The sequence below is a fragment of the Dermacentor silvarum genome, chromosome 1 (assembly GCF_013339745.2).
Source record: "Dermacentor silvarum isolate Dsil-2018 chromosome 1, BIME_Dsil_1.4, whole genome shotgun sequence".
NCBI lineage: Eukaryota > Metazoa > Arthropoda > Arachnida > Ixodida > Ixodidae > Dermacentor > Dermacentor silvarum.
Window position 1 is genome coordinate 415,374,722 of NC_051154.1, and position 16,350 is coordinate 415,391,071.

The 16,350-nt window shown below is 52.4% G+C and overlaps 1 protein-coding gene across 1 annotated transcript in view; it reads right to left on the reverse strand.

Annotated features, from left to right (window-relative positions):
* LOC119447346 (basic proline-rich protein-like) overlaps positions 1 to 16,350 on the reverse strand; it is a 46,851-nt gene that overhangs the window by 16,170 nt on the left and 14,331 nt on the right. The window contains exons 6-8 of the mRNA XM_049663780.1: positions 15,976 to 16,086; positions 4,625 to 4,702; positions 38 to 1,576 (exon numbers count right to left, since the gene is read on the reverse strand). Of these exons, the coding sequence (XP_049519737.1) occupies positions 38 to 1,576; positions 4,625 to 4,702; positions 15,976 to 16,086 (1,728 nt within the window). The remainder of the gene's footprint in view (positions 1 to 37; positions 1,577 to 4,624; positions 4,703 to 15,975; positions 16,087 to 16,350) is intronic.

A 16,350-nucleotide genomic window follows, 5' to 3' on the forward strand; every position in this document is an offset into this window, starting at 1 on the left:
ACGCAGCCGTATGAAATGTAGTGGCGGAAAAACTTACTCTTGCGGTGGGCCGCCAGGTGGCCTGTACTCTGGTGGAGGTCTTCTCGGCGAGGCAGGTGGGCCAGCAGGTCTAGGACCCTGGGGTGGAGGCTGGTAAGGTGGACTAGGCCTTGGGGGCAAAGGCCTTGGCACCGGAGGTGGTGGTAGAGGCCGAGGTATTATCGGGGGTGGTCTCGGAGCTGGAGGAGGGGGTGGTGGTGGCCTAGGCGCTGGAGGCGCCTGCGGAGGCGTGTATGCTGGCGGTGGCCTAGAAACGGGAGGGGGTGCAGGCCTTGGAGGTGGTGGTGGCGGTGGAGGTCTCGGTGCAGGGGGTGGCGGTGCCGGCCTCGGAGCAGCTGGGGGCGGCGTATAGGATGGTGGGGGTCTCGGCAGGGGTCGCGGACGTGGTGGTGGTGCCGGTACAGCCGCAGCAGGAGGTGGCGGAGGCGGGTACGAGGGTGGTGGTGCGTGGGCCGGTATCACAGACGGCACATACACAGTCGATGGTATGTAGACAGCCGGTGGCTGGTACACGACTGGTCCAGGTCCAAATCCAGGCGTCGGAGAGGGGCCAGGTCTTGGAACAGGCCTCGGAGCGGGACGAGGGGAAGGGCCAGGCGCGGGACCAGGGGCGGGTCCGGGCACGTAAGCCGGTGGTGGTCGGCGCGGTGGTTGCGGCCTCGGCACGGGTCGAGATGGTGGGGGTTGGGGCCTGGGAGCGGGGGGTGGTGGTCGAGGCTGGGGTCTGGGAGGCGCTGGCCTAGGCGCGGGTGCAGGATAAGAGGGCGGAGGTGGTCGTGGTGCAGGTGGTCTCGAAACGGGAGGCGCTGGTCTTAGAGGAGGAGTGGGCACCGGGGCTGGTGGCTGATACGATGGAGGTGGTCTTCTAGGAGGCGGCCTTGGTGCTGGTGGTGGTGGGGGCGGAGGCCGTGCAGCAGGAGCTGGGGGTCGATAAGCTGGAGGTGGCGGCCTTGGAGCTGGGGGAGGAGGCGGTGGCCTTGGTGCAGGAGGAAGTGGTGGTGGTCTCGGAACCGGAGGTGGCGGCTGGTACGATGGCGGGGGTCTAGCTGGAGGCCTTGGAGCCGAGGGAGGTGGTAGTGGCCTTGGGGCAGGAGGCGGTAGGGGTGGTCTCGGGGCCTGAGGTGGTGGTTGGTACGATGGTGGTGGTCTAGCTGGAGGCCTTGGAGCTGGTGGTGGAGGCAGTGGCTTTGGAGCAGGAGGTGGTGGTCGTGGTCTCGGAACCGGAGGTGCCGGCTGGTATGATGGTGGTGGTCTAGCTGGAGGCCTTGGAGCCGGGGGAGGAAGCGGTGGCCTTGGGGCAGGAGGTGGTGGTGGTGGTGGTCTCGGTACCGGAGGGGGTGGCTGGTACGCCGGTGGTGCTCTAGCTGGAGGCCTAGGAGCAGGTGGAGGAGGTGGTGGCTGGTACACGGGTGGTGGGGGCTGGTATTGTGGTGGTGGGGGTTGGTATTGTGGTGGTGCTTGTGCGGGCGGTCTCGGAAGGGGAGCCGGTGGAGGCTGGACGGGTGGCCTGCGTGGTGGTGGGGGAGGGGGCGGCCTCCTGAAAAATGGTGAGAAAAGGTCAGAGCCCGCATTCACAAAACCATATTTACGCTAGTATTGTTCGTCAAAGTAAGGGGCAGCCAATACTGATGCCCCGCTTATTATTAGCATAGGAGGCCAATCCGCGGTTCTCACGAACCAAGGCTTCGAGCATCGTGTGAATCAGAGGTAACAAAACAAGCAGTGTTGCAAGTATCAAATATTAATCTTGAGGCAGTTTTACTGAATCACTACAGCCGGGATGCAGATGAAGCATGTAAACTTTTTGGTATCCGGATAAAATATTTCACAGAGAATGCAGGGGCAATATTTCGTTGTTCTAGAGGCGGGAAGTTTATATGGATAATGGTTGGGAAAAAAGGGGTTTTACGATTGCATGCCTATTCGAGGAATAGCGGGCATATAGAATGACTAATTAAACAAAAATAACTGTCATGTACTGTACTTGAAAGGACCGCGCCGTATTTTGAGTCTTACGGCTTGAAAAAGACGGGAGGAGGCGGCATTGGTCGTTTATTAGGAGGCGGATAAACCGGGTGTGGCCTTCTTAGTGGAGGTAGCCTGAAAAAAAAATGATGGTGGGGCGAGAAAAGCAAGAAGAATGTCTTTAGCAGGGCATACTGCCATTCTACGTGGTAAAGCAAAAAAAAAAAAAAAAAACAGTAGCGATTTGCAGAGAAAGGCGTCTTTGAGGTCCCGTAATTTAAACCGCGTTCACTACATTGCCACTCGACACACTTGCTGCCTCTTCGAGGAGCGAAGGGACGACCACCGTCACGTTGTTAAACGAGACTCGGCGATAACGTACTCGAACAAGCTCCGCAGGTGTTCGTGCTTTCCACGACGCAGCAGTTATCGGCACTCTTAGGAACACCAAGTCGCCGCGCTGTCGCCGGTAGGGCGCGCGATATCAAGCTTTTACTCTAACTGCTATGGCGCTTGTTTGAAGGCGCTATTTTTGATGCAGGCGGAGGGTTAGCCACGTGAGGTTTTTGATTTTTTGCGGGCTTTCTTTATCAGCCGGGGAAAAAAATGGACAAAACGTGCCTGGCCGAAAGCCAGCTTTAAGTTTCTTTCAATTTCTTACAAGTTCTACAAGTACAATTGAATAACATCAACAACAAAATTAGTGGTGGCTACTCTAGTCGACTGTCAATGGGAAACCCTATGAATGGAGCCTAAATGCCCATTCGGGCATACATACAAGCATAGGCGCTCTTCTACAGCGTTACTGGCTTCCCACACTTTTTCCCAAATTGACACATCTAACACAATAGCAATAACAAAAAAAAAATAGAGCACACACTAGCTATTTTGTAAACCACGCTGCCGGGCGTGCGATTGATACTGTGACAACCTATAATGCTCAACATTGCCGAACTTTCCCTGGTGCAGTATCTATCCTTTCCTAAGTTCCCACAGACAGTTCATGTGTCGTTCGTGTAGTGTATAATTTATTATGGATATTTTATCAATGCTGGCAAGGAAGATATTGTGAAACGTTTTTATTTACCCTAATTCAAATTTCCTTCATTTCAATACTTTATAGCCATCACGGTACGAAAGGTTGGCGCACCCACTGCGTGGATGCACCAACCGACGTGGCCCATTCAACGACGCTCTATGAGTACAAATCAAGTGGTCGTAGAAAATGACGTTTCTCTCATTTTGGGGAACCACCCAAGCTTTAAAAAATAATCAAATTATGGGGTCCTACGCGCCAAAACCACGATGTGATTATGAGGAACGCCGTAGTGGGCGCTACCGAATAATCCGGACCACCGGGGGTGCACCTAAATGGGTGTTTTCTCACCCGTCTTCTGTACGGTAATGCGGGAAGGGAAAATAGCCACGCTGCTAGCGCTACACTTGTGTCGTGAGAGAGAATGTAAGCGTACTGTGGAAAATCATTTGGGAATAATACAAAGAATTTGTTCACCGTAGTTTATTTTCCCCTGCAAAAATCATCATCGATTAGTAAGGTAGTGCGTTGGGCGAGCTGGTGCATAGCTGAACAAATGAGTTGTGGCGATTCATCATCGATTAAACTGTGGTAGCCGAATAGAAATCAACTTAATTGTGTAATTTTGCATCATTGGAATGCCTAATACACCTTTAGAGGAAAACGCTCCATCGTGATAAAAAGAAAAGGAACAAATTGCGTTATATTTCGCCAGGAAATAAGTTCTCGAGAGCTGCCGTCAGCGGTGGTCATAGTAGAGCAAGTTATCGACAGGAGATAAAGTAATATTTTATTCCCTCTATTTCACAGGCTCAGAATGCAATGTTACGTCGCAATATCAGAGTATTCATATTATTTGCTTCCAATACGTGGCATTACTTTTGAGGTCAGGAAGCGGCGAAAAGCATTCTCGGCGTTGCTCCTACAAATGAAGCGGGGTATATGAGCTGTTGCGACGAATAATGGCTACATATGAGCGATACGCTACTTGCTGAGACTGTTCCAATACTCTCCGCAGACGGCTAAACTGACAGCAAAGCGGACAAGTCGAGTTCCAACTTTGGCGAAGCCGACAAGGAAAACAGGTTCGCTAACACATTACTAATGTGCAGGTTAATTAGTTGTCCGAACAAGATGGCGGCTGAGCAGCCTGCCTGGAAGCTCGGCGGAAAGCTGCGTGTCCAACTAGTATCCAGCTGAGAAGACAGCCTTTAGCTATTCGAACGCCTCACTGCGACGTACCGCGACCTCACGTCGACAAAAAAGACTAAGAGAAATAAACATTAACGCTACATTTCAAAGCATTGCGCGTGTGAGCCCTGCCACCCCTCCCCCCTCCCCCCCCCCCAAAAAAAAAAACAAGCAAACGCGCTGTGATTTAAATGCAAAAGAGAGAAAGAAACGGCTCTTGTGTGCAGGCGAACTTTTCTAATGCTTTACTCGGCCGCCACCTTGCTTGGACAGCCTGCATGGAATGCTGCCCTCGTGAAGACTTTTTCAGATGGCCGTTGAGCTGTTCTGCGACGAGTATTGGAGCCTGAGCATGGTTCTCTCCGCGTGCGCCCCATATGCGAATGCACTTACGGCTCTGGTGTTGGCGGCACTGGAGACGGGTACGATGGCGGTGCCGGAGCTGCAGGTGCTGGATAGGCTGGTGGGGGTCTGGGAAGAAAGAAGGTGCGTTACACATTTATTTACAATGCAGGGGCTGGGAAAGGACAGGTGAATACAGATATCGCAAGCACAGCTAACTTCCGCGCTAAAGTGCGTTGACAGAAATGTGGACGGAAAACAAATTCAAGGGGGTGTCAAACAGCGATGTGCTCGAAAGCTACCGCAGAAAAGTGCGAGCCCAATCAGTCATAATAAGAACGAAACGTCTCCGATAGCATGCAAGCACTGTGATAATGACTATGAGAGACCTTGTACAAATGGTTCAACAGTGGGCGCGAAAAAGTGTGCGTGCTCCATTTTTCCTACAGCAATTATAGTGACGCGCGTTCGCTCTCCTTGAATGGAGGGCGCATGCTCTCCTTTTTGTCTCCTCTCGCTCGTCTTTCCTGCCAGTTTTTCTCAAATCATGTATCCTTACCAACTCGCTCGGCTTTGTGTCATCGCCCACTTACAACCAACTGTTTGGCGCGCTAGAAAGAGCGGAATAAACTGTGGCGCTGTGACTGTTCCACGCGTAAACGAGCTAATGATGAAAACCCGTTCATGCTCCAAAACTGGCGGCAGAACAGTTTCCGTGCTCAGGGGCACTTTATCCATAATGAGGGTTTGGTATTCCATTTGAAAACCACCCGGAGTCCACAGGCTGTGCGCTTGGACCCGTTCTGCACGATCGCCAGGATAGAACCACATTTTTGCACGCGAAAAATGCATGGAAGCCTCAGTGACGGTTCATCACTGACGCAACTTGTCAAACGGCTGCGGCGTAATCTGCGCTGCTGTTTGCCGCCGCCTCCCTGGCATCCACATATATGTTGCCGTACGAAAACTGTTCTGGAAGTCCATGAAGCTGTGTTGAAAAAATAAATTGCAAGACGCTTAAGCTTCGCCTTTAAGAGTGCCACGCGATAGCGTTATCGGGCCCCGTTCGCATTGCATTTTTTATGTGTTTTTCCCACGTTCTGCGTTGCAGAACGTGGGAAAGCCAGCCAACAAAAACCAAGGGTGCTATAACGTAAAATGATTCCAAACTGCTTTGATTCCAACTTCTGCAATCAGCCTCCACGATTGGTCAAAACATTTTCGGGCCACTCCTAATTTCGCCTGTATTTCACGCGACGTCACGAAAACCGTGATAGCTCCCCATCTGATATAACGTGTACACACTATTATGCATGATTCAACCGCACAAAAGAAAAATAATCATTCCTGATTCGACGCCTTTTCACCATTAGCCCTCTGCTATTAGTCCAATGTTTTCTGGCTAAGCCCACTTCGCCTGTCGGTCACGTGACCTCACAAAATCGCGAAAACTCACCACGTCAAAGTGACGTGTACGCTAAAAAATGTCACAGTTTCGCCCTAAGGGCGAAGCAATGAATGCGATAGCAACACAGCAATGTCATACGAAGTAAGGTGAGCGGCTTTGGTAGCAATATGAATTGTAGTAAACATGAGCTGATTAAGTAAGCAGGTGTGCTGCGGCGTAAGTAGACCGACATGAAGAGAAACTCGATGACCACGAGAAGGCGCGTGTGAAACGGTGGTGTTGATGAGAAGCGCTTCCCGTGGGCAGCGCGTGCGAAGGGACAAACCTGTAGCGCTGCACTGCCGATCCGGTCAGCATTGCATGTGTAGCGTGCGTTGGAAAATGTGGCCCGACTATTACGAACTGAATGAACAAGCGTGGTGTGAGCGCGCACAAACACGAAGAGATCACACTGAATGACCGCAGACAACGACTGTCAAAACGCTGGCAGCAAGCATACGCCGCCGCGGGCGAAGGTACGTGCGGTTTATCGCTTTAACGGAAACTGAGCGGCGAATGCACGGCGCATAAAGGTCAGAGCCGTGTGGAGATAAGAGACGGTGCGAGCGAGCGAGGAGCGCGGTTGTTGGCAGAGAAGTGCGCCCCCCCCCCCTTGCTCCCTCCGGTGCTGGCTTCCTGCTTCCTTGCTTGCGCGTGGGAGATTGAGTGCGTTCGCTCTCCGTGATAGCGCGCGTCCCCGCACGCTTCCGCTCGGGCATACGGCGCGCGGCGAAGATTTTATCTATAGGGAACCTAACGGCGACGGCGACGGCGACGACAACGGCGACGACGACGGCAGAAATCCGGTTGAAGTGTCCATATAATTGCTATCGCAATAAAGAATGCATTATTATGCCGAACATAACTGAACATTTTTCTGAATAGCCAGAGACTGCCCTGTTCCGAAAGGAATAAAATATGGCTGCCCGCCGATCGCTCAGGCCCTCGCTACTCGCACCTGCCGGTGAACGTGTATTTATTTGCGCATGATAAACCTTTTTGAGTGGCAGTAAAACGTTATCGAGCCCTTTTGGCATGCATACGACTTCGCTTTGCCAACTCTTCCTTGCTGAGGATCCGTTTTAGCGGCACGCTTATCCTTCCGTTGCACGCCACCGCGATTTTCGACCAGCCACCGCAAGCTAAGCAAGGCGAAACGGACCAATCGGAGAAGCCGGCAGCCTCTTCATGCGGTTATCAATTGTCACTGTGCTGGCTCGGCCCCATCGAAACCATCTCCACTAGAGCGTGCTCCTCGCCTCTTGTCAGCCAATTAGATAAGAAAACCGCTGAGTGTAGACAATGTTATTGGTTTTGAAAGCGAACAAAGGTGACCTCCTATAAACGAGGATAGTGTTTTATTGGGTTGTTCTGACAACGCTGCGGGTCACCGCCGGATATTTGCGTCGGTGGTTACGTAAATTTGACGTCAGGAGTTTGGAATCAAAACAGTTTGGAATCATTTTACGGTATAGCGCCCCAAGCTTAGACCTATCATCTTAAACTCGACTTCACTTTTAAACAGAAATGCAACGCTGGGAAGACGTTTTTCTAGAGGCAATATAAGTCGTCTTATTTTAAAATGTGAAGGCCCTAGGACCTTTTTTTAATTATTTCATTAATTGTTTGCTATTTCCTCGACGTGCGTGCGTGCCCGAAACGCACGAAATCGCCGAGGATGCGAGCGCCATCTGGATAGGATTTTCGCAAGTAGCCTACCCAAGCGCGCCACTGTTGGTATGATAGAAATGCTGGAAAATGGGTTTGTGTTTGAGTTTCCTCGTAACAGAATTATGTTTTCCCGTACATTCAAATTACAATCCGACGCCACCATGGCTGTAGGTTGTGGTTAAGTCGTACTTTACCATTTTGCTGACGGATTTCACTATAAGAAATTCAATTTTTGTTCACTAACACCTTTCGCCACGCGGAGGGCCTGCACGGTCGTGGTGGTTCGGGGTGATTTTCTCCTTCGCTAACACCTTGCGCCACGCGGAGGGCCTGGACGGTCGGGGTGGTTCGGGATGATTTTCTCCGCCACGGACGCCGACATACACGCCGACACAGAGCCCTTAACGCGTTGAAAATTACGCTATATCGTGAAGGTCTGTGATCAGCGCTTGTATTTCGTGATCCTTGCTGTCTATGTATGCGCTGTAAAGTGAAGTCTACAAATGGAATACCAACTAGCCCGCACCCTGCTCGGTACATACATGCAGCGAAATTTTACGACCAACTTCGCGCGCCATAAAAGTTACAGGCTTGCGCGGCACACGCAGCACAGTCACAGCGTAAGCTGGTTGAGCGGCGCAAGAGTAGCTCCAATTTCAGCACCACGCACAACAAGTTCTTCGCGGCAAAGTGTCTTCGCTTCGATTTTGACGAGAACGCTCTGAACTGTCGCCCTGCGACGGCGAGCTGCGGTTGTAACGCTCTCTGCGCAGCAGTCTGCTGAGCCCGATGATGCCTGGTTGTAGCCACGCACGTAGCTCTACGATTCGCTTCTTGAGCAGCGGTTCGTACCTTGCGAGGAGACGCCATAACGTGTACCGAAGAGGTACGTGGAATACGTGGCGCACATCTCACATCGTGATAGCGTTGATTGCGCGCCTCAACTGAATCGCATCGCGTCTGAATCGCACCTCGTCGCACGCGGCGGTTGCAGGCACGTTAACTAGATGGCGCCACCATACTGTCAGAGGCTCGGATCATCTGCGCCTGCGCGCCTGCCTAGGCGCGCAGGCGCAGGGCGCGTATAAAGGGAATATTTCTTCCATCTGATAGCAAGCGCTTGCGTGGCTCAGTGGTAAAGTATCAGACTCCCACGCCACGGGCCTGGGTTCGATCCCGGCGGTGAGCGGATACTTTTTTTCGCATTTCCCGCGATAGCGGCTACGGGGCGGCGGCGGCGGCTTCATCGCGACCAGAAATGGCTATTGGAATGAGCCATAACAGCTTACGCTGTAAAAAGAAAGGGCGCGAAAGGTTCGGTGGCTTTCGCTTGATGGATGAGCGAAAAGGAAGCGAGCGCTGTCACTGTGCACTCAGCATTCCATGTCTGCCCAAGGGGCCAAGTTTTAACGCGAAAGCGTTACTTGACTAAGTCTGCGAAAGCGCGCACCCGGTTGGCGTCCACAAAAGCCGTGCCCGGAAAGCACGTGACCTCTCCCACCGGAATTGACGCCAACGCCTTCCGCAGCAACACTCAACGCGCGCTCCACTCCGCCGCTGCAACCGCCTGCAACCGCGGCGTAGGAGAGGGGAATCCCCGCAGCAGAACGGGAAGCGCCGACTTGAAGTTGAGAAGGAAATCGGAATAGCCGGCGCGGTCAACATGTAGTCACCGACGTAGCCTCTACAAAAGGAGCGCGCCCGCAGTCTCAGTTTGCCTTCAGCTCTGGGGAGGTACTGTTGCAGCAGCATGGATAGTGATTCTGCAACAAGTAGCAACATAAAGCAAATTAGCCATTGGAAACCTATCCTAATATTCTAAAACAATAAGTTATGCCAAAAAAAGTTGGAGGATCCCTAAGCATATTCTTATGAGATGAAAACACAACGAATGAGGCAATACCATATTGCAGCAACAACTTAGCCAAAAGAAACGTCTCATCCCATAAGAATATGTTTAGGGAACCTCCAACTTCTTTTGGCATAACTTATTGTTTTATAATATTGTTACGGGGAGTATTTAATTACCAGTAAACGGCTCGCGCTTGTCTAGTCAAGACTGCACAGAGCGCACAGAGCGCACAGGTTCCAGCAGGTTTCAGTCTGACAGAAGAGCCTCTGACCCAGCCCCACTACAACGTCTTCGTCTTTGCCATGGCTCGTGACATTATCCCCGGCCGATGAAGCACCGTCCCGGTGCTTGTTGTGGTCAAAATGGGTTATCACAGTTGTAGTGTTTGAGGCGGGAAACATGTACGATGTCACTTCGTGGAGCGGCAGTCGATGAGGTGGATGCCATGGGAGATATCTCATAGGTGACAGGAGTCACCTGGCGCAGCACGCGGTAGGGCCCGACGTACCTCGACATTAACTTTTCACAAAGGCCGACACGACGAGATGGGAGCCAGAGGAGGACGAGAGAGCCCGGTGGAAAATCAGTATCCCGGTGTCGACGATCGTAAGTGGCCTTCTGTGCTGTCTGCGATGACGAGAGTCGAGCGTGGGCGACTGTGCGCGCGACGAGTGCACGCGTGATGGCATCTTGCGCATAGGAAGTCGTGGACGGGGAGGCTGGATCAGAAGGGAGCAAGGTGTAAAAGGGTAGTAAGGGATGACGTCCAAAGAGAAGATAGAAGGGTGAGTAGCCGGCAGTTTCATGACGCGATGAGTTGTATGCAAATGTGACGAACGGAAGCGCAACGTCCCAATCGTGGTGGTCATCGGAAACGTACATGGAAAGCATGTCGGTCAGTGTACGGTTTAGGCGTTCGGTGAGTCCATTGGTTTGAGGGTGATATGAGGTCGTGAAGTTGTGGTGAGTAGCACATGATCGAAGTAGATCGTCAACCACACGAGAGAGGAAGCAGCGACCGCGATCTGTGAGCAGGTGACGTGGAGCACCATGTTGGAGGATGACGTCATACAGTAGGAAGTCGGCTACATCTGTGGCGCAGCTGGTTGGCAACGCTCGAGTAATTGCATATCGAGTGGTATACTCCGTAGCGACTGCAATCCATTTGTTGCCTTTCGTGGAAATTGGAAAGGGACCGAGCAAGTCCAGGCCCACTCGATAAAACGGCTCGGTTGGAACGTCAATTGGCTGAAGTAGACCAGCAGGTTGGGTCGCAGGTTTCTTGCGACGCTGACACAGGTCACAAGATGTTACGTAGCGGCGAACGGACCGATAAAGGCCCTTCCAGAAAAACCGTCGTCGTATGCGATCATAAGTTCTCAAGACGCCTAAGTGCCCGGAAGTGGGGGCGTCATGAAACTGGACGAGGACGTCCCTGCGCAGATGATGCGGGACAACGAGCAGGAGTTCTGCGCCGTCGGGGTGCATGTTGCGGCGGTAAAGAACGTTATCCTGAAGCAAGAACATGTTGAGTGAAGGGTCGATGGTGCCGGATTGCAGACGGTCAATAATAGAGAGCAACGATGGATCTCTACGTTGTTCGTCGGCCACATGGATGAAGTCTGTTATCGCCAAGACACAGGTGTCGGAGTCTGGTTGTGGAGTCGGGTGGTTCAACGGGATGGCGGGAGAGGCAGTCGGCGTCGTTGTGTAACTTGCCAGATTTGTACACTACCGAGAACGTGTACTCCTGTAACCGTAATGCCCAACGGCCGAGCCTTCCTGTGGGGTCTTTAAGTGTCGAGAGCCAGCAGAGCGCATGGTGGTCTGTTATGACCACGAACGGCCGTCCATATAGGTACGGACGGAATTTCGCGACAGCCCAGACGAGAGCTAGGCACTCCCGCTCAGTAATGGTGTAATTCTTCTCCGACGGTGACAGAAGACGACTAGCATACGCGATCACACGGTTGACTTCGTTCTGTGTTTGGGCGAGGATAGCACCAATGCCATGGCCGCTTGCGTCGGTGCGAAGTTCTGTTCTAGCAGCCGGGTCAAAATGAGCCAGCACAGGTGGTGAAGTGAGGGCAGAAATCAACGACGCAAAGGAAGTCGCTTGTTCCGCGCCCCAAGAAAAGGCCGCATCCTTTTTGAGTAGGTCCATGAGGGGTCGAGCAATGTCCACGAAGTTGAGAATAAAGCGGCGAAAGTAGGAGCAGAGCCCAAGAAAGCTGCGTACTTCTTGCGTGGACCGTGGAACCGGGAAGTCGCGGACGGCACGGACCTTGTCAGGGTCCGGTTGTACGCCAGTAGCGTCGACTAGGTGTCCAAGTAATTTGATCTGGCGGCGCCCAAAGGTACACTTAGATGAATTGAGCTGGAGGCCAGAACGCCGAAATATGTCGAGAATAGCCGACAGACGAGGGAGGTGGCTGTCAAAGCTGGGCGAGAAAACAATTACGTCATCCAGATAACAAAGACAGGTTGACCATTTCAGACCACGTAGAAGAGTGTCCATCATGCGTTCAAAAGTTGCAGGAGCATTACACAACCCAAAAGGCATAACCTTAAATTGGTAGAGGCCGTCGGGTGTGATGAATGCGGTCTTCTCGCGGTCGCGCTCATCGACGGCAATTTGCCAGTATCCCGAGCGGAGGTCTAGCGACGAGAAATATTTGGCACCATGGAGGCAGTCGAGCGCATCATCAATTCGGGGAAGAGGATACACATCCTTCTTCGTTACCCGATTGAGATGGCGATAATCGACGCAAAACCGCCAGCTGTTGTCCTTTTTCACAAGCTCTACACGGGATGCCCAGGGGCTAGAAGAAGGCTCGATCACATCTTTATCTAGCATTTTATCAACCTCCTTTTGGATGTCTTGGCGCTCGGAGTGAGACACTCGGTAAGGGTGCTTGTGAAGGGGGCTGGCGTCTCCAGTGTCGATGCGGTGGGCCACGACTTGTGTACGGCCTAATGGAGTGTTCTCAACATCAAATACGTCAAGGTACGAAAATAGGACACCACGGAGTGCTTCACTTTGGGACGGTAAGAGGTCGGGGGATATCATTTTGTCCAGAAGTGCCTGGGTTGTCGCCGGTATGACAGGTTGGGTCATGGGCTCAGCGTCAGCAGTGAATGAAGAAACAGACATTCTTCCAGAGGTGACAGTTCGGCTAGTGAAATTCCTTGAGGAAGAACATGGGTCGAAGTAGAAAAGTTGAGGACTGGAAGCAGCGTTCTGTTGTTGGCAACAACCACTATGGTATGAGGAAGCGCGATGTTGCGCGAGAGGATCAGGTCTGTGAGGGGAGCGACCACATATTCACCATCAGGGACTGGTGGAAACGGTGACATAAGGACGTAGGTAGCAGCCTGCGCGGGTAGTCGTAGAAACTCCATGGAACGTAGGCGAGTGTGACTTGATGCGGCGTAATCAGGACACAATGGCAGTTCGAGCCGCAAAATGCCAGTAGAACAATCGATGAGGGCAGAGTGGGCGCTCAAGAAGTCAATACCAAGAATGACATCGTGAGGGCAAGCGTCCAGAACAGCGAAAAGAACTGAAGTGTTGTGACCGGCAACAGTAACGCGGGCAGTGCACATACCAAGAACCGGTGTTCGGGTGCCGTCAGCTACTCGCACAGTAGGAGGTACGGCAGGTGTCAGCACTTTGCGTAGGCGGCGTCGGAGCGTAGAACTAAGAACAGATATGTGGGCTCCAGTATCAATGAGAGCAGTAACGGGCACACCGTCGACGAGAACACCGAGCAAATTGCGTCTGGAAGTAGGGTTCAATAGAGGTTTTTCTGTCCTTGTCGTCAATGCAGCCTCACCTCCCGGAGCTGCACTGGCTAGTTTCCCGGGTGGTGGCCAGAGGAAGCCGGAGAAGGAGAGCGACGGCGTTGAGGGGAGCGCGACTGGTGAATTTGAGGGGACGGCGATCGGCTGGACCAGTGTCCTTGTGCGGCAACATCGGCGTAGGTCGATTCAGAGCGCGAAGACAGACGGTGAGGATCACGGGCCGGAAATTGGCCGTCGAGAAGAGGTGTGCTATAGTACTGGCCACGATCTTGGCGGCGGTCACTAGGGAAGCTTGGTCGGTAATTCCAACGATTGCGGCAGTGGCGTGAAATGTGGCCGACGCGAGAGCAAGAAAAACAGATTGGGCGGTCGTCAGGCGTCCTCCACTCAGATGGGTTTCGGTAGCGGGGTGTGAACCGGGGAGCAGAAGCGGCAGCAGAAACAATTTTGGCGGCGTGGTGTTCAGTGTGAGGACCGGAAGGGCACATGGGCGGAGGAGCATAACTGGTGGCTTGTGGAACTAGGACGCCCATATTTGCAACCTCTTGACGGACGACGGCCTGAATGAGGGATATTGTCGCCAAATGGTCGTGACCAGGTGCCTGATAAGCGGCTGGAGCCATGGCTTCGAGCTCCTGGCGAACAATCCTGGCCAAGTGGTTAGGCGTCGAGAACGGAGGGGGCGTCATGGGATCTTCGCACGAGGAGGTCGCAGCTGTGTTCGGGAGTCTGTTAAAGCGCTGAGTAATCCGTCTGCTTTTTGCTTGTTCAAACCGCCTGCATTCTGTGATGATGGAGTCAACCGTGGTGCAGTGCTTACACAGAAGTATGTTGAAGGCATCGTCAGCTATGCCTTTCAACACGTGGCCAACCTTGTCTGCCTCTGGCATGTCTTTGTCAACTGTGCGGCACAAGGCTAGCACGTCTTGGATGTATGCGACGTACGATTCCGTGGACGTCTGAGTTCTGGCCGCCAGCTCGTGCCGGGCTGTCATTTGTCGCGCGGCCGATCGACCAAACAATGCGCGCATCTTCTCCTTGCAGACGTCCCAACTCGTCAGTTCTTCTTCGTGCGTGTTATACCACACACGAGCCGTGCCCCGTAGGTAAAAAATGACGTTGGCGAGCATTAGGGTCTCATCCCACCTGTGGTGCTTGCAGACGCGCTCGTACAATAAGAGCCAATCGTCGACGTCATTGTTGTCCGTGCAGCAAAACGTGCCGGGATCGAGAGGTTGCGAAAGGACCACGGTTGCTGGAGCCGCGGGCGCGGGTTGCGATGACTGCGAACTGTCCTCAGCCATGGAGGCAGGAGAAACGTGGCGTCCGCTCCGAAAATCCAGGGCCGGGTGGAATAGAACCCGCAACCTCCACCAAAAACATGTTACGGGGAGTATTTAATTAGCAGTAAACGGCTAGCGCTTGTCTAGTCAAGACTGCACAGAGCGCACAGAGCGCACAGGTTCCAGCAGGTTTCAGTCTGACAGAAGAGCCTCTGACCCAGCCCCACTACAACGTCTTTGTCTTTGCCATGGCTCGTGACAATATCAAGATTACAATGGCGTATTTGCTTGATATTGTCCTTATACTTTTCATTGCTATTGTTAGCTGTGAGCCAGAAGCCGAAAAAAAAGAAAAAGAAGTATTGCCGCTTCCAGCAATTATTTCAAATGAAGGTTCTATAATGATGTCAGACCTCAAAAGAGTGAAATATAATCACGCGATATTCCAATCAACTTATTCCACATGTCAGTCGGCGGCTCTACCACTGCACTAAAAGCTAGGGCAGTATGGCGTCAACTTGCAGGGAATTGGCCACGCTGCCAGGCACACATCTTGGTAACATTGTGCCTGTTTTCGGTTTTTGTTGTCATTTGAGGCGAATTATGCGCAGAGCTCACCTCCATAACCGGAACCTGTGGTTGCTGCTCAAAACGCCTTTCTATACAAAGATTTGAGAGGTTCGCCGCATTGACATAACAATTCAAAGAGAATGACATCATGAACGAACGCCTCTGCGAGACGCATGATTTTTGATGGCTTGAGTAGTGTTTGAGCTGCATATACGGTAACATGACCGCGTCTCTCTTTTACGTCATTGCTTTCATTTCGTTCGCACTGATCAGAGCCACACTTTCTCATAGACGGGGCATCATATGACACGCGGCGGCACATCATCATGGTGTAACTAGTTCGATGCATCGCCAAGCACGATTCTTCTGTACGCGCGCGTCGCTGGTTGGCCCGACGAACATAGCTGGCCATGCTAGATCGGCGGCCCTCCTTTGTAAGACTTCGCGAAACCTCTGATGGCGTTTTGTCTTTCTTACTGATTAACTGTATGACGCGCTCGGAGACTTGCCCTCTCGTATATACAGGAAAATGTCGGTCGCGTGGATGCAACTACTGTGCTCCATAAATATATGTGACGATTTCGTTCACCTCTTGATACGGTCTGCATTTTCTTTGCATACGAGAGCAACAAGCAGTGAGACCATGGGCGTTTTTAGGCTTCTTTCCTGTCACAATCACGGCCAATTGGTTTCTCAAAGAGAGTAGTGGCTCGCGGACGATATAGATCGCTTCACGCAGCTCGCATTGTGTTGTCCACAATTATGAGCGACCTACGGGCGCCTTGGAGGAGGTGGTCGAGAGGGTGGTCCCTCAAAGGGAGGGTAATCGGGGCTTTCGTCCGGAGGTAGGTACGCTGGAGGGGGTCGCTGGACTCGGGATCCAGGCCTGGGTTAGAGGGACACAGAAGCGCGTCAAATGCAGTGGCAAAAACCCGTGCTAAAGTGACAAACATTGTGATCGAGCTATGAATCTACAGGCAGCGCAAAACTGACGGCAAAAGAAGAAACCGACGATGATCACAGGATACAACTGATATTAAAATGAAAAACACGTGTCTGCCGTGAAAAAGAAAAAAAGACATCGCCCAAGCACTTAGTGCAGATGGTTAACCAGCGAAACTTAAACGTGCGGCCCCGGTGTTTAGCACTG